General features: G+C 42.6%; 3 protein-coding genes across 3 annotated transcripts; all 3 read left to right on the forward strand.

Annotated features, from left to right (window-relative positions):
* The first annotated feature begins 98 nt into the window (after window positions 1-98).
* LOC133964760 (meiotic recombination protein REC8 homolog) lies at window positions 99-8,114 on the forward strand. The gene is made up of 17 exons (XM_062399000.1): window positions 99-154; window positions 1,160-1,228; window positions 1,314-1,456; window positions 1,534-1,609; window positions 1,692-1,806; window positions 1,912-2,032; window positions 2,862-2,929; window positions 3,033-3,111; window positions 3,244-3,269; window positions 3,421-3,627; window positions 4,117-4,330; window positions 5,437-5,618; window positions 5,701-5,740; window positions 6,050-6,134; window positions 6,270-6,359; window positions 6,624-6,727; window positions 7,687-8,114. Exons 1-17 carry the CDS (start codon window positions 99-101, stop codon window positions 7,788-7,790), a joined length of 1,779 nt encoding a protein of 592 aa, XP_062254984.1. The 3' UTR covers window positions 7,791-8,114.
* A 379-nt stretch (window positions 8,115-8,493) lies between these two features.
* Window positions 8,494-13,899, forward strand: clk2b (CDC-like kinase 2b). Its single transcript, XM_062398402.1, has 11 exons — window positions 8,494-8,965; window positions 9,660-9,750; window positions 9,840-9,906; window positions 9,986-10,102; window positions 10,180-10,346; window positions 11,503-11,597; window positions 12,456-12,585; window positions 12,678-12,760; window positions 12,836-12,915; window positions 12,990-13,080; window positions 13,168-13,899. Exons 1-11 carry the CDS (start codon window positions 8,897-8,899, stop codon window positions 13,348-13,350), a joined length of 1,173 nt encoding a protein of 390 aa, XP_062254386.1. The 5' UTR covers window positions 8,494-8,896; the 3' UTR covers window positions 13,351-13,899.
* Window positions 13,900-16,776: 2,877 nt separating this feature from the next.
* On the forward strand, window positions 16,777-20,798 carry LOC133965601 (complexin-3-like). The gene is made up of 4 exons (XM_062400244.1): window positions 16,777-17,030; window positions 17,273-17,726; window positions 18,368-18,451; window positions 19,209-20,798. Exons 2-4 carry the CDS (start codon window positions 17,484-17,486, stop codon window positions 19,431-19,433), a joined length of 552 nt encoding a protein of 183 aa, XP_062256228.1. The 5' UTR covers window positions 16,777-17,030; window positions 17,273-17,483; the 3' UTR covers window positions 19,434-20,798.
* The last annotated feature ends 359 nt before the right edge of the window (window positions 20,799-21,157 follow it).

Raw genomic sequence — 21,157 nt, forward strand, 5'->3', positions numbered from 1 at the left:
ACGGACAAACAGTGATCCGCGGACTCACTGCGGATTAAACACAGAACTAACAGCTGAGACTCCTGCACCTGGATCGGCTCTGAGCTGATTCACTGAACATGTTTTACTACCCCGCGGTGCTAACACATCAGACCGGATGTTTCTCTACAATCTGGTGAGTGAACTTTCAATCCAACTCCTTTAAATAAAATCCTATTATAGCTAAAGTTAAATTCTGTAGGAGCCTCTCCTGTCAGCTAGCTACATTTCTAATAGAGAAACGCCTCAAACCAGGCGGATGATTATTATATTATTTGTGAAAAAGTACTTTAGAATAAATGTAATACACTTTATAATTCATGAAAATGCTAATAAAGTAGCATCATGATGTCTGCTGGAGTTAAATCCCTCTGAAGAGATGATCTTCTTACGTCTAATTAATACAGACTCGACAGATCTTTACTTCTATGATGCTTCTTTAATACAGTACTCTTTTTTTTTTTTACAGTAATTTCTCATTTAAACTTTTAGATTCTCTGTCTTGTAAAGGAAAGTGTGTTAAAGAGAAAAAAGATGGAGGGGGCAGGTGCAGGTGGCAAAGATAAAAAAAACTCCTGAATCCAAAACAAGAAATGTGAGACTTTGAAGTCCGGATTAGAAACGAAAACAACTTTGAAGATGAGCTGAAGTTCAAAAGCTACGTGATGATTAAAGGGAAGAAATCCACACTGTGTGGAAGGTGTAAAGTAACCTGCAGATGAACTCATCACTAATAGAGGACTTTTTGCTTTTTGCAGTCAGGTCATAAGATTCAGCTGAAAACTGAGACACTAGAACAAATAAAGTGAAACTTTATTTTTAGACAGGTCTTCAGCTTATATAGTAGATATTTTACAGTTTAACCATAAAAAAAACACAAATACTACCAAGTGTATAGAAGTTGAATCAAGATAATAAATATATTTTCTGCCTAAATTAAACACATGAATGCACATCTTTTATTTGTACGAGCAAACCTAAATTCTGAGACCTCTGTGAAAGGCTCATAATGGCTGAGAGTATCGATATTATTCACTCCAATCTCTATTGAAGTTTGGATTATTTAATCACCCTTAATCTTTTGTAACCAAATGTATAAAATAGGAAACAACCTCATATCCATGTCCTGTGCCTGTGTCAGGCTCGTGGCCACCAAAGGGATCCGAGTTACTCGCAGAGATTTCCTAAAAGTGAACGTCAAAAGCACATGGTGAGTCATTTCACTTCACGTTCACATTTTACAATGAGCTGCTCTGTGAGTCTTCCACTTACTTTGGAGCTCACACCCTCTACAGCGATGACATCATGAATTACGTGCTGCAGCGGGTCCCGCCCCCTCGACCTGGTCTGCCTCGACCTCGCTTCTCCCTGTACCTGTCCTCCCAGCTGCAGTACGGCGTCATCGTGGTCTACCATCGCCAGTGTGCTCTTCTCCTCGGTAAGAAAGGACACTGGACTGCAGGGCCGAGTGGCTCAGTGCGCTGGTTCTTGACTCTTGACTTGGTGTTCATCTAGAGGAAGTTCACACCATCATGGGTCAGCTGGTGAAACGCAAGAAGTCCAAGGAAATTGATATAGAGGAGCAGAACAGGTGACAGCAGATGCTCAACGGTTTACACGTTTTCCTGCTGTTTGAATCACGCTCATTCCTGATCCTTGTTGCTGTCTCTCAGACAAGCTCTGCTGCTCCCGGATGCTCTGTCCCTCCTGGAGGAGGCAGAGGGAGCTCTGGATCCTTTATTCGGAGTGATGCAGGAGGCCGTGCCGAGTCCCCGTGCACTGATGCAGGTATCAAACACCAAAATAAGGGAATGAAATTAACGAATCGGTTAATCTGTCCCAATTATTTAAACGATTCAAAATGAATCATTGTGCCTGTCCTCTGTCTCTCAGATTGCAGAGGAGTATCTGAGAGAATCCTCTCCTGAGCTTTCTGAAGGAAGCAGCCCGTCTCCTCCTGCTGGTGCTCCTCGTCCTCGTCCTCCTGCTGCTGCTGCTGCTGCACAGGACATTGGTAGGATGACATGATGTGGGTAATGACATGAAAATAATGATCTCTTCAGGGCACCGGGTCACTGCAGCAGGAACAAAAATAGAAGTGTAGTGTGAAGGCAAAAAGAACTAAGACAACTCTCATAGAATATATGCTTATACATCCCTCATTAACATACATATACAGTTTTTAATGCTCTACAGAAAATCCCCAAAACAGTGACAGTCCCAGATCAATGCTTTCAGTCGTTTTTATTTTCAGCTTGTCTCCCAAAATGTATCTAGAAAACATCAAGATACATTTTCTCTTCCTGGGTCTAGTCCCACTCAGCCAGTGAAAACTGTTTCTCAGTGCCGTGTGATCACGGTGAAATATAATCACAAGTAAAATGTCAGGGTTGTGTTGTTCAGTTGTATAAATCCACAATCAACAAATTTATGCTATATAAAGCTAGTAATTACATCACATTAAATGCAATGAAATATGAAACATGTCTGGAGATGTATGTACAGCGTGTGGGGCTCTGTGCAGTGATATGCAGAGAAACAGCAAGAGGTCACAGGAGCAGACGGAGCTCGGAGACTGAGGCAGAAATCCAGAGCAGAGAGAGACTGTGGGTCAGGACGGGGCAGAGCGGGGCAGAGCGGGCCGCCGCAAACAGCCTCCTCCTAATTGGCCGAGGTTGATGCCGCGATGTCAGGATCTGTCGTGCAGCTGTGCTTCACTTGGCAATTTTAATTGCAGCCTGATTAGTTGTATCCTCCCCTGCCGGCTTCAGTGGGCTGTGCAGCTGTGAAACGTGGAAGTGGCTTTTGATTAATGCGATCCATTCTGTCTTTTCATTCCCCAGGCATGACTTCATCTCCAGACTCCATCACCCTCAGAGAGCCCAATCCTCTCTTTATCCCCATTCCAGAGGTGCAGTTGTCAAAGTGAATGTGAAGATATTTACGTTTTTGTGTCAAATATTTTTCTGATCTTCACTTGCATTCGTCTTTTCTTCTATTTTTCTCGTTGCTAGTTTGAGGGGGTGGAGCTTGTTGATCACGATCTAGACACTGTTGACTTACTCATGGCTGAAGCAGACCACTTTCCAGAAGGTTTGTGAGAAAACTATGAGCTCCTTCCTCCCATGACACAAGGCTGACAATCAGGGGTGGGGGGTTGAAATGAAAATAAAGGAGAGACCCTTGAATAACGATGTTTTCTCCTCCTTTAACCTTTTGTGTCAGGGGATTTGGAGATGTTGAGAGATGAGGTGACACAAAGAGAACAAGAGAGGGAGATGGAACGGGGAGGAGGAGATGAAGAGCAGGACAGAGACAGAACAAAGGAGACCACAGGATCCACTACTGAGTAATTCTTCCGGACGTGTACAGACGTGAAAACATCAACACAAACACCCACAGATCCACCGACCGCGTTTCTACCCCTGCGTCAGTTTACAGCCCACCGTTCTCTCCGGTGAAGAGCCGACGTTGTTGCCTCAGGAAGAGCCTGTCGTGTCAGAGGAGAGGCCGGGACCCCCCCGAGGCCACATCACCCCCGTGTCTGAGCCCGTCCTCCCGCCGCCGCCGTCCGCAGGGAAACGTGCGAGGCCCAGCCTGGGGTTACAGGTACCTGCTTCTGGGTCCAAGAGACAGAATGTGTGTTCACTCTTTCTTCTTTAATGGTTCCACAAGATGTAAGTAGCTTGGTCAATGATTAGTGAATTATTTATGAACAGGGATAAAAACTGTCCAGGGTGATCTGTCATATTGATATTAGCTTAATATGAGGGATCAATATTAAGATTGATCGCGTGTGTATTTTGGATAAAAACTACCCCTGGCTGAGTCAGTATCAGCCTTTAAACACCAGTCAGTTGGCGTCTGTTATAAATATGAATCACTGATGAATGGTTTTCAGTTTGTTGTATATTGCCCCATCTCACATAGAATATAATAAACAATAAAATCAAAGCATTTAAAGAATGGCCCCAAAAATATCTAAAATAAAACAAAACGAGGGGGGTGAACTTGTTCTAATTAGTGAATTAAACATATTATTCTTTATTAAAACATTATTTACGATTTAAAAGCTTTTGAAATGTTTCCGCCCCACAGTCCCTGCATGCTCGGAAAGGGCCCCCTCCAGAGGTGAGGAGGAGGAGGAGGAGGAAGAGGCAGCTGGTCTTCTTCGACCCGGAGACGCAGATCCCCCAGGAGGCGCTGCAGCAGCAGATCGACAACCCTCTGACTGAGACCAGACGTCCACCTCGCCCACTGCCCTCGTCTGTCGCTCGCTCTGCTGCTGATCTCCTCAACAGCCCATGCACCTGTCAGTAACACACTACTGTTTTCACCCACTCAGTAAAACCTGTATAATAATGCATAGTGAATAAATAATAATGCATGTTTATAGTTTATAAATAATCGAACACATCAAAATGATTGTTCGATTATTGTTCGATTATAAAAACAAGGTTTAGATAAGTTGATTTAATACCAGGAGTATGTCAGGTGTTAATGAGATGCTTTATACTGTTAGTTTTAAACTACAAATTAACATTTTATTTTTTCTTAATTGTTTTTTAATTTAACCTTTGTTTAATAAAGAAAACCTCACAGAGATCAAAAGTCCATAAAGATATAAAAGTCAGGCAGCAATAACAATCCGTTTCAGATAAACATCTTAAGGTGGATACAAAATATTAAATTATATCAGGAGTGTATTGCAACAAATTGTTAAGTGTTAAATGTTAAGTGTTTCATGTCATGGATCGGTGCAGTTTGTTCCATTTAAATGACCGACAACATACATGTGACATTTCTCTCTGAACCCTGGTGTAGCACAACATATGAGTAGACAACATATTGAGTTCTCAAGTGTCATATAAGTACACAACAAGTATGCAGTCAAAAAGGCACAGGGTAGATATTTACAGCCTCGCGTCTCTGATGGCTCCCGAGCATGTAACTATATCACTACAGAAAAAGAAGTACTTTGAACTATGCAGCATGTCTCGCTATAACAAAACATAACACTTCGAGGAATTAATATTTATATCTATATACGTGATTTATGTCTATCCTTCAATAAAAATCCTTTGGTTTCCTAGGTTCTCTCATTTTTTACAATTATTCCCCTAAACAGGAAACAGTCTGACTTCCGAATGTTTATTATAAACAGCAACAGCAGAAGGGTCCTGTAAAATTCAACCCAGTGGTTTTCATTCAAATCGTCTCATTGTTGTGATTTTCATTGAAGGTGTGGTCTCCAAATTGTTTTACTTATTTTTGATGTCAGGTGGAACACGTGTAAGTTTTAATTCTGCGTTTTCCTCCGACTCATCTGCAGCTACTACATTTTTCTCTCAAGGTTTCAGGTACAGTAACTTTTTCGAAAAACAACCCAAAAAGCTCTCCTCTTTCCCCCCCCGACAGTCTTGCCTGAAGAGGTGCTGTCTCTATGGCAACAGGCGGCGAATATCACGCCCATCTCCGGCTCGGACCTGCAGGGCGGAGAGAGAGGGCCCGAGTCCACGGACTCTGAGAAAGAGAGAGATCGGGAGATGGTGGAGGTGTCAGAGAGAGAGGAGGAGAGACTGGAGCACAGCCCCAGAGAGGTGTGGAGGAGTGTTTGTTTGTGTGTGTGGCTTGGCGTGACAAAATGAATAATAATAATGATGTGTCTGTGTGTGAATGCAGGTCCAGAGAGATTTGGAAGAACAGGAGAATGATATTTCAGGTAAAGGAAACCATGAGGCTGCTAATACAACATATAACATTTCACAACCTGAGCCACTAGAAAACAGTTTTTTAGATTTTGACTGGGGACTGGTTGTTTGTGTTTAACTGGGGTTGTTGTCCTTTGCACTGCATTTGCATTCAGCACAAGCTAAATGGTTTGTGCGTTCATAGGGGTGAGATAGAGGTCAGAGGTCGGGGTTTGGCATGTATCACTTATGGCTAAAGGTTACGGCAAGCCTCCCGGGAATGAATTTAAGCCAACGCAATGTTGTCAAAAGTGTTTGTGTGTGTGTGTGTGTCTGTCCAGGCCTGGGTACGCTGAGCCTGGAGGGCTCTGACCAAAAGGAAAGATCTCGAGAGATCTCGCCCATGCACTCATTGGAGAAAGAAGGGTACGTAAGAATCAGAGATTTGTGAAGTCTTTGAGTTGCAGTTGGGCTTATATATACGTGTGTGTGTGTGTGTGTGTGTGTGTGTGTGTGTGTGTGTGTGTGTGTGTCTGTGTGTGTGTGTGCGTGTGGTGGCAGGTCCATTGTCTCTAGGTCTGTTTCCGTACTGCAGGACATCCCAGAGGTGGTGGACGAGTTTCTGGAGAGACCAGCAGCTGAGTCTCCAGGGTAACGGGAATGCATCATAACTATAAACCAGAAGCCTTTTGTTTTGATGTGTTTAGATGCAAAAATATGATTTTGTTTCTCTGTGTGTGTCTGTGTGTGTTTGCGTGTGCGTCTGTGTCTGTCTGTCTGTCTGTCTGTCTGTCTGTCTGTCTGTGCGTGTGCGTGTGCGTGTGCGTCTGCGTCTGCGTCTGTGTCTGTGTGTGTGTGTGTGTGTGTGTGTGTGTGTGTGTGTGTGTGTGTGTGTGTGTGTGTGTGTGTATCTAGGTTATTGCCGGATGAGGATGAATCTGCACCTGTGCTTTTTCAGTCTCTCCTGCCGCCAGAGGCCGACCGCCCGACTGTCAGCATCATTTTTCAGAAGCTCCTGGGTAAAGGATCAGTTTCAGTTTTCATCGCATCTCATCGCTCATGTTGAAGTTGTGTTAAGGTTGTTGGATCAGCACCTGAGGAAGCTTTTTAATTAGTGTGTGGTCAGTGAGTGAAGAGATCTGACTCCCAGTTGAGAAGAAGCCAGGTCTCTATTATTATCATTATAAGTATCAGATCTTAATAAAGAGACTTAATGATCAATTTATAAATCCTCCATTTAAGATATTGCTAATGTAAAAGTACAGAAGTAGTGGCAGCAAAGTATAGTTTTAAAGTAAAAGTACTGGTTGGGTCCATCTGCCTGATACATTGTGACACATTTAGTTTATTAATACTGAGGCATCAGTGTGTCAGCAGCAGGTTATTTAGGTGGAGATTTGATCTTCTTTGCAGACAGTTCCCAGTTCAGGGACATCAAGTCTTTGTCGATTTCTGTAATCCGACTGGAACCACGTGAGAAGTTTAGAGGGAAAAATCACTTTCACTCACTGTAGACGTCTGAAATGTGATCCTGGACAAAACCTACTGTTTAAAGCGTTCTTCTTAAAAGTATCTAGTAACAGAAGCTTGAAAATAAATGTAATGAAGTAGAAAGCACAGTATGATTTGTTTCTTTGTTTGTAAAGAAAGTATTGGACCGATTTCCATGAGCCTTAATGGAAGGATGCAGTTTGGGTCAGGAAAGAACCGATTTAATTCTGATGTGGTTCTCGATCAGGGGGCGGATCCAGGAATGATCACTTTCATTAGCATGAGGTTTTTTTACCATTTTCACCAATTTCTCAAATAATAATTCATGGATCTTGATGAAAAAACATGAACATTAAGGAAACAGATATCTATAAGTGTGGGACTGTTTGGGCACCTTATATTATTTTCTGAGCTCAGTTAGTGTTCATCACATTCATTGATTATAACTGATATATTTATCATGTAAATCTGAGTGTCTTGCGTGCAGGGATCGCCTCGTCCAGGAAAGTGCGTGTGCAGCAGCGGGAACCTTACGGCGACATTTGGATAACACCTGGACCCAACTACAGAGACGTGCTGCAGACTTTGTAACGAGGAAACCGTCGCCGCCAGCTTCCTGTTCTGACATTTGTTCAGGTTCATAATTCTGGATTCAATACGACATAACACAGAAATAGTCCCATGTTTTGTTAGTGATCATTTCCTAAAAGTGCTCGTTGCATCTCGTTGACATGTTTGAGATTATTGTGGTTTTTTAAAACTTTTTACCGGCAGTTTTTAGGGTATTCAGCATGAATTGACATTGTTAATGTGACTAATAACCTGTATCAACTTCATGAGATTTTCAGATGAACATTTTCACAGTTTTTTACCGTTTGTAGTTTTGATATTTTTAATGAGCATGTTATTCTGCACAGATAAAAAAAAAAAAAAAAAAAAGAGTCTCTGATGGAGGAGCGTGTCCTGCAGAACAAAAAATTCAAAATAAAAGCTTTTATGTGAGTTCTCTCAGTGGTTCCTGTGTAGAGTGAGTGTATCGAGAGGCATATGCAGCACGCAGAGCGGGGCAGGTGTGGCAAAACACGTTGCGCGGGTTAAGGAGGTGCAGGGGGGAGAGCAAGTGAGTTGAGTGAAACTGGAACCCCCGCCCCCCCACCACCTTCGCTCTCCCCTCCATCGCTCCCCCTCACCACATCTTGATTCTCCTCTGAAGACTTTCTCGGGGGGGCTGTGACCAAAGTTTATTATTAGCATCTGTCTCAGCTCTCTCTCTCTCTCCTATCGCCCTCCTCCTCCCGTCTTTTCGTTTCAATCCTGTCTGTCACTTTTTGTTTTTGTATTCTACACCAGCTGACCTCATCCCTTTTCTTCTCTCCATTGTTTGATTTTCACTTTTCTTTCTTCTTCTTAAAGGTGTTTTTTTTCTCCTGTCAGTTTCGTGCTTGGAACGTGTAGATGTGTCACGTCTTGGCTCCTGGTATCCGTTGACAACACTGAAGGCTATTTTTTACTCCGTCACAACTCCATGTCCTCTCGTTTTTTTTTTTTTACTTTTCGCGTAATTGCTGTAATATTGCATTGTCCCATCCTCTTTTCCTCGTGGCGCAGTGTTCTTGCTGCTTCTTCTTCACCTGCCTCTCTCCTCCACCTTACCTCCCTCCATCCTTTTCCACGCCAGCTCGCTCCGTCCTCTCAGCATGATGGGAAAGACCGAGCTGTACTCTCTGTATAAGGGTTTCCTGGACTGTATTTGCCTCTGCCTCTCTGTGAGTATCCACATTTCAATTCTCCGTGTATGTGTGTGTGTGCACCGCTCTGCACAAATCCCTGTCACCTCCGCATCATGCTTGACTTCTGACCTGGACATTTGCACCATGCTGTGACACCACATTATTACATGTTTAGTCTTCAAGCTCCACAATCCTGCAACAACAGATGCAGACTGAGTGTGTGTCTGGGGGCCGCTGCTCGTTTCTGTGCACGGTCCCACACTCAAGTGTCTCCTCAGCACATGCTGGGCTTCTGATATTAATAACAGTCTCAGAACGTAGATGGAAATAGAGCCACTGCTCCTCTGGTGAAAACCAGACGTCATATGACATTTCTTATTTGCCACTTTTATATCCAGCTCTCGTCACAGTGATCAACGTCGAAGCACAAGCTCACACTCAGAGGGTGGATTTCAAATCTTTGATGCAACGCTGAAGTAATGCATGAAATAACAAGCCATGCAGATCTGTTTCACTATGTGTGTATTTATCTGTAGGTTTGACTCATCATCAAGTCTAAGTCAGGTCTAAGTCCAGCTGGTGACCTTTGCCCTTTAAGGCCCCGCGGTCAGAACGTTACACAATCTGTTTTTAGTGATGGAGGCGACACAAATAGCTTGATCTCTGCCCTGATGTTTTACCATCTTTTGCTCCACCTGTCGCACATTTGAGTTTGACTTTGTTTTTCCAGCGGAGCAGCTCCGAGGCCGAGGTCGACAGCGAGAGGGACACTGAGAACGGTCACCTGATCTACAAGAGCGGGGACATCCTGGAAGACAGATGTGAGTATCAGATCAAGAGCGGATGGCTGCCTGAATGAAAACAAGATCTCCTGTGGTAATGATCTGTTTCACCTCAATCTGCCACTCAGATGAGATAGTCGACACCTTGGGAGAAGGGACTTTTGGGAAAGTCGTACAGTGTTTGGACTACAACAGGTAACCAGCCTTGAACATAGCACCACTATTCAACATGTCTGATCTGCTCAGATTTGAAACGTAGTATTTTAAAATGCAGGGGAGGAAGTCAAATTGCTCTAAAGATCATTAAGAACCAGGAGAAATACAGGGAAGCAGCCAACCTGGAGATCAATGTGCTGGAGAAGATCATCGAGAAAGATCCGCTCAACAAAAGGTGAGTTGTTTGATCCTTTTGTTTCTATTTTGTTTTTACTTTCACTCATTTCATCCCTGTGTTCCTTCCTCCATCAGACACTGTGTGCAGATGCTGGACTGGTTTAACTACTACGGCCACGTGTGCATCTCCTTCGAGCTGCTCTCTCTCAGCACGTTTGACTTCTTGAAAGCAAACAGCTTCCTGCCTTATCCCATTAACCAGATCCGACACATGGCCCACCAGATCTGCCACGCTGTCAGCTGTGAGTCCGGCGTGCACAGCTCCGGCTGCGCAGCACCACTTCTCTTTTTCTCTGGGGCCTCTGCATCATAGTCAGTGGTGACAGTAAGCAGATTATTCACAGTTGTTCCACTGCAGCACAGACCGTCACCAGCAGATGATACGTGTGTTCCTCATTTACATTCTCTCATGTCATACCAGGTTGCGGTGACAAACACAGCCAGGGTTTTAAATTCAGGATGATGTTGTTTTGCTTGGTTTTTCTTTTATGATCAACAACCTCATAATATTTACTTTGTTGTGAATGAACAAAGAAAAACAGCAAACACATATTCACATATAGTTTCTTTGGTCTTTTGCCTTCGGATAGTGACAGTAGAAAAAACAGGAAACAGGGAAAGAGGAGCTGAATGACATGATGACATGCAGCCGAATCCCCTGAGGGGAATCAAACTGGGGAGCTGCTGCTTGAGGGCATGCATGTCTATTTGGTGCACATCTTAAATGTATTTATATTAATAAGACTAAGAGGCTAAAACCAATTCACATTTGTCATTTTTGCTAAAAATATACTTTTTTTACCTTTAAACATAGATACTTTTGCTGAAGGGCTCTTCGGCAGAGAACCTTGGTTAACTGGTGAACTGGTCTGCGGCTGTGTAATGATTCAAGTTGCTGCTGAGAGAAAGAGAAACACCTTATAAACAGGTTGTGAGACGGTAATTAAGAAAGTGTAAGATGACAGTATTATAGTAAATCTTATAATCCTAAGATGTAAGACAAAGTAAATCAGAAACTAGATTTAAAAACTCGATGAAACGAAATTTGCCTCTGTGGCTTACTCTGTCAAATAAAATATATTGAAGTAAATTAAAGAGAAGCTGAACTGTCACTCATGGCAAGACAATAAAAAAAAAAGACAGTCAGTAGTGAAAGATCAATTTTTCAAATATAAACAGTCCAGAGGAGTAAATAGCACAGGGATTTCATTATGTTTAATTAAACCAGTGCTTCATCAGATAGAATGGCTTGGTCAGTTCTACTTACTTTTCCATTATTTGTTGAATTTCACCTCAAATCTATGTTTGACATTTTGATCCAACTGAAATTCTGTCCAGAGGAGGGTGTTGGCTAATGAATCTAAAATCTACTTCCTCCGCCTCCTCTGCTTACTGCAGTTCTCCATGACAACAATCTGACTCACACCGACCTGAAGCCCGAGAACATCCTCTTTGTCAACTCGGAGTTCTCCCTCATCTACAACGCTGAGAAGGTTAGAAACAGCCGCGGGCGTGAAGGCTGGGACCTTCAGGGGGAGGAGGAACAATGAAAATCAAATCAAATCAAAGTTTATTGTCACATGCACCAATGACAGCGTCATCGGAGCAGTGAAATTCTTATGACATGGCAGGCAAACATCTACCAGGATGTTGAATAAGCGATGGATTAATACAACGAGGAGAAGGAGAGGTCGCTTTACAGTCGCCCATTCGGATGGAACTTTTGTCTCAGCAGAACCTGTGAACCACCCACATGTGTTCCCTGTTATAGGCACTCACATATTTATATAAACACACTGAGGAATGTGTTTTTGACCTTAGTGTGAACAGTTTTTTAAAATCTATTTTCAACTAGTAGAATCACCTCCCTGAAATCTAATCACTTAAACTTTTTGCCATCGCGACGCCTCAAAATTGGAAGAAATTCTCCGAAGGTATACTTCAGATATCATGTTGAAGAGCCACCTTGACCTTTGACCTTTGACCACCCAAACCTAATCAGTTGATCTGTGAGCCTTAACGGACATTGGTGACACATTTTATAAGATTCTCTTGCGACATTCTCAAGATATCATGTTCACAAAGTCACAGTGACGTTGAGCTCCAAAATCCAAACAGTTCAATTTCGAGTCCAACTGATTGAATGAGGTTCAAGAAACTTCCCTCAAGGCGTTAATGAAATATCTCAAGAGACTGGTCATTGTAAAAATGAACAAAACTACTAATAGGCTCTGAAATAGAGTGTCATGGATCTGACTGAGATTATAACAGGAAGAACTGACGACCAGTACGACCACAATAAACCCTTACACCACGACTGCCCTCACCGTGTCTCCCACTGTCATCCCCAGAAGTGCAACGAGAGGAGAATCAACGACACCACGGTGCGGCTCGTGGACTTCGGCAGCGCCACCTTTGACCACGAGCACCACTCTGCCGTCATCTCCACACGTCACTACCGAGCTCCGGAGGTCATCCTGGGTAAGAGACCTTGATTCAGAGCCGAGACCAGCCAGCAGCAGTCGGCCTTGTTTAGTTGACTGTAGATGTTCGGTGCGTCTTTGCTCCCACAGAGCTCGGCTGGAGTCAACCGTGTGACGTGTGGAGCATCGGCTGCATCCTGTTCGAGTTCTACGAAGGCTTCACGCTGTTCCAGGTCACATGACTGCTTGTACTTGATGTTGAAAGTAACACAAACCTCATGTTGTTGACGTCTTGTTTTTATTTATAGACACATGACAATAAGGAGCATCTCGCCATGATGGAGAGAATACAGGGACCAATACCCCAGAGGATGATCCAAGGGAGCAGGTATGACACAGAGCTGCTCCACAAAAATACAAACGTGTTTCTTTTCATTTGACATTTTATTTTTCGGGGTCCAGGAAGCAGAAGTACTTCAACCGAGGGCGTCTGGACTGGAACGAGGGCTCACAGGTCGGACGCTACGTGAACGCCAAGTGCAAACCACTGAGGGTGAGTCGAGGCCTCTTTACATTTTTACACACCAGCTAAGTACGTTTACCTTCTCTAGCAACACGCTTCTTCTGCCTGTTATCGCAGAAGTACTTGTTGTCACGTGGAGTCGAGCACCAGCAGTTTTTCAATCTGCTGGAGACGATGCTGGAGTACGAGCCCGCAAAACGCACTTCTCTCTGTTCCGCCGGGCGCCACCCCTTCCTCCTGCCCCTCACTGAGCCGGGACGGAGCCGGGTCTGGAGAAACAGCCTGGACCTGAGCAGATGACGGAGGAGTGATCGCCCTCAGGCATCTGATCGAATTAGAGGCAGGGAATAGAGCAATACGAGAAGAGTAAAGCAAGGCAGAGTCAGTTACTGTATATGGCACGGACAAGGTCATGTGCTAAAAAAGTAAGGGAGCACCAAAGACAAATCTTTGTGGAGCTTCTTTACGTTACATTCATTTCAGTCATTTGTCCAAAGTGACGTACAAAGCATGTTGTTAATTATGTTGATATTAATCCGGTGCTGTTCCAGATGTTCCAGAAGTGCAGGCCCCTTCTGTTCACTATTTATTTTTGTCCAACATAAGATTATTTTGCAGTCTCTGAAAACGTATAGATGAATGGGCAAACAAGTGTGGAATTGTCTTTTAAAGGCTCATCTACACATGCAGTTTAACCCCAAAAAATAACTGTGAAATATATACCATTATATTATATCTCTAAAAATATGAGGATATCAATTTAAAGCTTGAAAAATATATCTTCAGATTTATTCTCTTTTTAGAAACAATGTGTGTTTTTGTAAAACATTTTGTATAAAATGACTTGAGAGATTCAATAAATTCAGTTCTGTTAATAATGTGTGGCTTCTTCTCACCCAGCGTATGGGTTATTTGTGCATGTGTCTCACACACACAAACACACACACATACACACACACACACACACACACACACACACACGTCACTGCCATTGACTCGCCGGCCCACTTTGGCATGTTTATTGAGTGCAGCTCGGCAGAGAGCGGGGGCACAAGGCTGAGTGAGTGAGTGCACTCGCCAACTTTCCTCTTCAGCCTTGGCAGAGCTGAGAGAGACTTCGTGTCAGCGTATGTGTGCCTGAACGATTGAGACCTTACACTGCTGAAGTGAGAGTGTGTGTGTGCGCATGTGTGTTTAAGTGTGAAATGTAAATGATCTTCCTTGGCATTGCTAAAAGTCATTGTAGGGTGTTGAAGACGTTAATATGAAACATAAGACACTTGTTTATGTGCACATGGAGACTTGTTGAGGGGAAGTTTTTGGGAAGACTCATGACTGTTTACTTGTTGTTGTTTACTTGCTTTCAACAAAGAGTTAGCTTTTGTTGATGCTTTTCACAGGGCTACTTTAACAACTTTATTCTCTCCCCTTTCTTCACACATTTTGTAATAAACTGACTAAAATTAGAAACAAACTACAGATGATAAGAGGATTTGAAATATAGACTGGATATACTGTATTCTTTAAACGAGCGTTATCAGAAACAATGACGGCTTAATGTTATTAAAATGTCAGTATCTAATATTTAATGATTTGTTGTGGTTTCTAAAAAGAAATGAAAAACTGAGGTTCATCAAGTTGATGACCCTGAACATAAGCACCTTTGGTTTCCAGTAGATTTCATTCATTCCAGCAGCTACAGACGAAAAATCTGCAGGACTGAGGCTCTCACCTCGACTACTGAGGCTCAAACAGGTGTAACATGGTCTAACATCCTGAGACGATCCTGCAGCACCGACCGTCTGTGCCTGCTCCAGCCTCAAGTCTTTGCCAAAACTAAGAAGTTTAAACACTGTTTTCTGTGTTGATGCAAAACTAAACAGACAAAAAATAAATAAAACAATTCAGATTTCCATCTTTATCTGTAAATAAGAGCGACATGATATTTAAGAATGATAAGTGATGTTTTTTTTTTAGAACTGGATACAGATGCTGCTTATTCATTTGAATAATAACTGCTCAGTCATCACTGCAGGTATCACTGTTCACCTCATGGCAGCAAGGCTGAGATAAGGATCTGTACCCAGCTCTTCAAAATGTCCATGTTTTAATACTGTGTGATAAGAAAAGGCTGGAATGGAATTTAAGATTTGACTGATTAGTTTGAAGGTTCTTCATGGTCTCTGTCCAAACTGTATCTCTGACCTTTTAGTGCATCATGCACCAGCGCGCTGTGAGATCAGAGGCTGTTCCAGCGACTCAGCTGAAATCCAAAGGGGACGGGGGGGCTTTTGCTGTCAGGACCCTGAGGATCTGGAACAACTGCCTGAGGAGAGAAGGTCAGCTGAGTCAGTGATGATTTTTAAATTCCTTTGTAAGACATATTTTATCAGAGAGCCTGACCTTATTTTTATTTTCCCTATATCTGTTTTCACATATCATACTGTTTTTTCTCCATCATTACCCTAAGAGGAAAGGCGGTATAGATAATGGATAGATGGATGGATGATCTCTCTCTCTCTGTCCTTTTCTGTCTCTCTGTCTTTCTCTGAGTGACTCTGTCTCTCTCTCTCTCTCTCTCTGTCTGTCTCTCTCTCTCTCTCTCTCTCTCTCTCTCTCTCTCTCTCTCTCTCTCTCTCTCTCTCTCTCTCTCTCTCTCTCTCTCTCTCTCTCTGTCTGTGTCTCTCTATCTTTCTCTGTGTGACTCTCTCTGTCTCTGTCTCTCTGACCCATCTCTCTCTCTCTCTCTTGCTCGCTCTCTCTGACTCTCTCCCTTCCATGCAAGAAAACACAAAAGCAACACTTAGCGGAATCTCTGGATCAGTGACAGTTAAACACGTGACAGTGAGTAACACACACGCGCAAACACAATACAGTAAATAATGCAAACATACAACCTCCCTCCTCTCAGCTGTAAATAACTGCACTTTGGATGAGTGAACTGATCCCAGATCTGCTGCTGAAGAGGAGCTGGTGGAGGCGTGGCATTTCTCTGTGATCTCCTTAAAGCATTTTAGGGAGCAGTCAGGTCGTCCATCTTTAAAAACAGTCTACACCGATTTCTTTTCTCTGTCTTTGTTGTGTGTCTTTGTTCTTTATGGGCCTCAGGCTGAAACAAGTCAAAATGTTGTGAAGAAACTGCTTTATTTACTAGTTTCATTGGTGCAGAACACTCTGATAAAACATGCTCTGTATCTTTAACCAGGCCTTGGTAGTGACATGTTTGGTTTGCTAGGGTGGTTGAAGGGAGGGGGAGGGGGTTGACCTCCCACTGTCACTCCTTCAACAGTTTGGGCAGCTTCTCGGTCCAGTTGTCATCACTTCCCTCTTATCTCCCTGCGACGCAGACGCTGCCCTCTCAGGTCAAACTCCCTCCATCCAGGTGTTTCTGTTTCATTTCCTTTTCTCATCTCCGTTTAATCCACTGAACCAAATACTGATTATGTTCTTGTGAGGAGCTTCAGAGGTGTAAGTTACCTGTCCTGTCAGAACGTCTGTCTGATAGCTCACGTCACTGCTCGGCTGCAGGTAAACAGGGAAAATGAAGTCTTAAATCAGACTCCGAATACAGGAGCAGCACTGATGCGATGTCAGCACGCCTGTGTCACTCAACATGACATCAGCTCACATCTCTAAATCTCCATCACCAACACGTGAGTCATCGGGTGCATTACCTGTCACAGCTCACCAGATCCCCCTCATTAAATCCTTTAAGTGCTAATCGGGAGAGTCAAGGTTGTGGAAGAGCAAAGCGAGGTAAGAGGAGGAAAAGAGTGAAGGAGAGAAAGCAGAGGATGAAACCTGGAACAGTCGTTTTCTCCTGTGAAGGCTGAGGACCAGAAACACAACACAACATTCTGTGAAGACACTTTAGTTGTTTTCTCCGGTTTATTCTGAGGCTTAAGGAGATTGTGTGGTAGCGGTGGAGGCCATCTGGCTGAAGCTTTAGCAGGATTTTGTGCTGTGAGCCACCTGCACGGGTAAGTGTGACCACGCTTAAGTTTACTTTGTGTGTTAATTGTGTCAAACTGTCTGAAAAATATGTATGAGTGTGACATGTACATTTTTTTGTCCTTGTGCATTTTTTCTCAGCTTTTTTCAAGTATATCCCTAGGAGACACACACTTGATCGTTGCTTGAACCTTTGTGAGTGTGTGTGAGTGTGTGGACTAAGTCTTTGTGTGTCTGAACCTTGTCTGACTCCCACCCTTGTCCTTGCCAGGTCTCAACCTGAGTTATTGCTGCTGCAGGACGTGAGACTGTGTGTGTGTTCTGAGCTCGTCCTGTCAGAAGCAACACAACGTGAACCAAGGAGAAAACCATTACACATCCACTCATCACCTGTCAATCAAATAGAGGTGTGGTGGTTGCTGCCACCGGTCCCGAGAGAGAAAGAGAGAGAGAGAGAGAGAGAGAGAGAGAGAGAGCTCATCATGAATTCTCTGTTGAGAGTGAAGAAGTCACTGAGGACGCCCATCAGGAAGGTGACCAGCTGTGTGTCGGGGGTGAAGCAAGAGAAGTTGTGTGCCAAACCAAGGGACAGGAGGGGAAGAGGGGGTGGGGGAGGCAGACGAGGGTGCAGGAGGTCGGGTAAGACCCCCCCACTCCGAACTGCACCTCCCAAAGACCACACAGTCATCTGCTCGTACCAGGCCAACCTGGAGAAGGAGAGGCAAGTGGGGGGTGATGTAGAGACATTACATGAGGAGGTGGAGGTAGTACTATATACAAGTACTGATACTCTTCTTCAACAATATAGGTCTACTGTAACAATACTTTTATACTCTACTATAACAATATTTAATTACAGTAACATAATATTATTTCATAATTGCAATGTCACAATACTTCATAGGTCTACTACATCAATACTTTACTACTCTACTCTAACAACATTTAATTACAGTACCATGATATTATTTTATTATTGCACTGTAACAATAGAGTACTCAATGCAGTAACAAATGTGTTACTATTTAATATTAGGTTATATTGTTCTTTATCAGCATCATTTTTGTGGTTGTAGTTGATCAAGATCAAGCATTTAAACACTTCACTCACGTTCAACAATTACATTCCACCATATTCTTTTCGGTAATCAGTAGCTGTCTACAGCTAAAGTACAAAAGTACAAAGTAATATACCATAGTAATATACATGGTTGAATAAGAGTGACTTCCACCCCGTGTACGTTCTGTGCTAGTGGAGCTGTTGGGACACATTTTGTGAGCAGGTGTATTTGTATAATGAGCTTTAATTGAAATCTGTCTGCACTAGGTCAGGTGTGTTCATGTCCGTGTGCTGTGTTTACAGGAAGCAGCGGGAGGCGCTGAACGCTCAGAAGAACGCAGAGAGAGCCGCTTTGAGGAATCACTACAGGAGAAAATACCAGCTGTCCAAGGTCTGTTGGTGCAGAACAACACAAAACAACAAGTGTAACAATTTTTTTCATGTTTGAACAGCAGTAAAACACAACATCAGATTTACCATTTAAGTTTTTTGTTAAAAACACGGAATTGCTTGTCCCGTGTTACTTGATCCAACATGTACATACACTGACTTTGCATATACTGCTAAATATCCAGTTATCCAAACCTAACCAGATTTGGCAAATTTGACATTTGGCCATTTTTTGGTTTCTGTTACCAGAATCTTATGTTAAGCACCTGTTTGAAAAAGATAGAAATATAAAATACACATTCACACATCAAATTACCTGACCTGCAAAGATTTATGTGATTTTCAACATGCAGCTCATGGTGCAAGAGCAACAAATTTAAAACTCTTTAGAATATATTAGCTGTTGATGATTAAATATAGTTAAACCAGTTAAATGTAAAAATTATAATCGTAATAAATTCATCTATGCACAAAGAACCTCTGCAGAGATCAGCTTTAAAATGCTATCACCTTTTGTAACTTCCCGCTCTGAGTCTCATGTTCTGCTTCAGATTAACAACTGTGCACGTCCGTCACATTACTGTGTCAAACCTTCAAACGTTCAGTAATTATTAATATCCACATTTCACGTTGTTGTGGCCTGTGCACGAGCGATGTGGACAAACACAGAGTCAATTTAAATCATCATGCCTTTCACTTTGTGTCAGGCGCTGGGCCCGTTAACTGTTTCCCTGATCTATTTTTCCATCACCATTAAGAGCCCGAAGGACGTGAGCCACCTGAGGTCTGTGGGAGGGAAAGTGTCGCTCCCCCGCGGGCTGTCGAAGATCATTTATCCTGAAACCAAAGCCAAGGATGACGGCTTCAACCTGCTGAGCGCCTTTCAAGGCCTCAGTTTCAACACAGTGCGGCTCAGAGGGAGGAAGCACAGCAAGGCGTCCACTCCTACATCAACCACTGGGGACTCCTGTAATGTCATGTGATCCATATGTGATCAGAGGGGCGATTACTTCACAACCTTGGGATTGATTTTGTTGTTTGAACAAATATCAAGGAAACAGCAGGAGAAGATAATCTCATCTGTAGCGGCAGCTCAAACACAAACTGTGCTTTTACATCTTACATCAGCGGTCAGACGATCATTAAGTCAGAATCTGCTGTCATTGCAAAACCATTTCATTTCTTTGGTTCTTTATATGTTTGTTGTTTATGTAGCAAAAATGATGCGCAACTTCCAGGTCAATAATGATGCTTCTTTCTAATGACTAACTTATCATTTCACTAGTAAGCTATATTCTTTTTACGAGTAATATCGTTTAGAGACAATTCACTTTACTTCCGCTATTCATCCAATGTCCATACCACTTATCCTTTAAGGTTCGGGTGGTTTGAGTTCAACCCAGCTGCTGTTGTGTCAGAGGCAGGGTTCAAGTCTCCAGCCAATCAATCATCAACCCACAGAAACACATGGAGAACATGCTAACTCCTCACAGGAAGGCCCCCCCCCGGCTGAAGCAGGAATTGAACCAAGCACCTTTTTGCTGTGAGGGGAAAGAGCAGAACATACGCCCCAATACACCATAATGTATTTGTACACACATATAGACCTTACAATATCATATAGAACCCAACAAACCCACAACGAGATAACAGATATTTAATTTACAAAACAGTAAAAAACTGTTGAAATATACATGGTTATTATTGTTAATTAATAAACACATCAAATTGTATTTATAGCTGCATACAACTACTTAGTGTGTTCATGATAATGGATGATGATGAACTGATGAACTGATGATTTAAAATTTAGTTTTTACATGATCTTTTAAGGTTTGATCATGTTCTCATCCCATTTATAATGTAAATTTGTAGGTCTTTTCATAAGTAATCATATCATAATGTTGTATTTACATAATAGGTCGGCCAGTGGATGGTAGTTGATTGATAATAGAAATGAATGTAGCTAGTTTCTACTCACAGGGCTGTTGCAGCTGTAAATGACAAAGATACAACTGATCTATTCACAAGTTAGGAACCTCAGGGCGACACATGCACTTTTCAACACACATTCACACAAGTAATGAAGCAACACTTAATATACTTTTTGTATTTGTGAGAAAATGTTTAAAAATGTGTTTTTCTGCTGTTTCTTTGTTGATCGTCTAAGAGTTGGGTTACGTCCACATGTGTGAGTTAAAAATCACATCTGTAACGTGTCTGAGCCAAATGTGAAGCTTTTAATTTCTTGTAATGACAAACTTGTTTGCATGGAAATATTGTGTAAATAGTCTGAAGCTGCGTAGATACAGAATTTTATACAACATAAAGCAGAAATCTGAAAACAATTGAAACTTTCCAAGCTGAAGGTTGTATTGAAGACTTATTTGACCAGCTGTGGTGTGAGTGTGTGTACTTGTACAGAAATCTTTGTGAGGACCATTTGGGATCTGGAAAAACAATATATAGAAATATGCACACAGACACCACACTGTTGCACATTGTGAGGACATTTTTGATGGTCCTCACAAATTCAAAGGGCTGTTTGAGAAGACTAGGTTTCGGATTAGGGATAGAATTTAAGTTTAGGTTTTGTTAGGCATTTAGTTTTGATGGTTACGTTTAGCGTAAGGGGCTAGGGAATGCATTATGTCAAAGAATGTCCTCACTAAGACAGATGTACAAACAAGTGTGTGTTTGTGTGTGT

This window comes from Platichthys flesus, chromosome 11 (genome assembly GCF_949316205.1).
Source record: "Platichthys flesus chromosome 11, fPlaFle2.1, whole genome shotgun sequence".
In the NCBI taxonomy this organism is placed as follows: domain Eukaryota; kingdom Metazoa; phylum Chordata; class Actinopteri; order Pleuronectiformes; family Pleuronectidae; genus Platichthys; species Platichthys flesus.

What these genes read in the sequence shown, in the direction of transcription:
- LOC133964760 (XM_062399000.1), top strand. Translation starts at nt 99, where the DNA reads ATGTTTTACTACCCCGCGGTGCTAACACATCAGACCGGATGTTTCTCT. An exon ending in CCAGTGTGCTCTTCTCCTCG is followed by an intron (nt 1,457 to 1,533) that starts GTAAGAAAGGAC and finishes GTGTTCATCTAG; the next exon opens with AGGAAGTTCACACCATCATG. An exon ending in TGCTGCTGCACAGGACATTG is followed by an intron (nt 2,033 to 2,861) that starts GTAGGATGACAT and finishes TTCATTCCCCAG; the next exon opens with GCATGACTTCATCTCCAGAC.
- clk2b (XM_062398402.1), top strand. Translation starts at nt 8,897, where the DNA reads ATGATGGGAAAGACCGAGCTGTACTCTCTGTATAAGGGTTTCCTGGAC. An exon ending in GTATTTGCCTCTGCCTCTCT is followed by an intron (nt 8,966 to 9,659) that starts GTGAGTATCCAC and finishes TTGTTTTTCCAG; the next exon opens with CGGAGCAGCTCCGAGGCCGA. An exon ending in CCAAGTGCAAACCACTGAGG is followed by an intron (nt 13,081 to 13,167) that starts GTGAGTCGAGGC and finishes CTGTTATCGCAG; the next exon opens with AAGTACTTGTTGTCACGTGG.
- LOC133965601 (XM_062400244.1), top strand. Translation starts at nt 17,484, where the DNA reads ATGAATTCTCTGTTGAGAGTGAAGAAGTCACTGAGGACGCCCATCAGG. An exon ending in ACCTGGAGAAGGAGAGGCAA is followed by an intron (nt 17,727 to 18,367) that starts GTGGGGGGTGAT and finishes GTTTACAGGAAG; the next exon opens with CAGCGGGAGGCGCTGAACGC. An exon ending in GAAAATACCAGCTGTCCAAG is followed by an intron (nt 18,452 to 19,208) that starts GTCTGTTGGTGC and finishes ATCACCATTAAG; the next exon opens with AGCCCGAAGGACGTGAGCCA.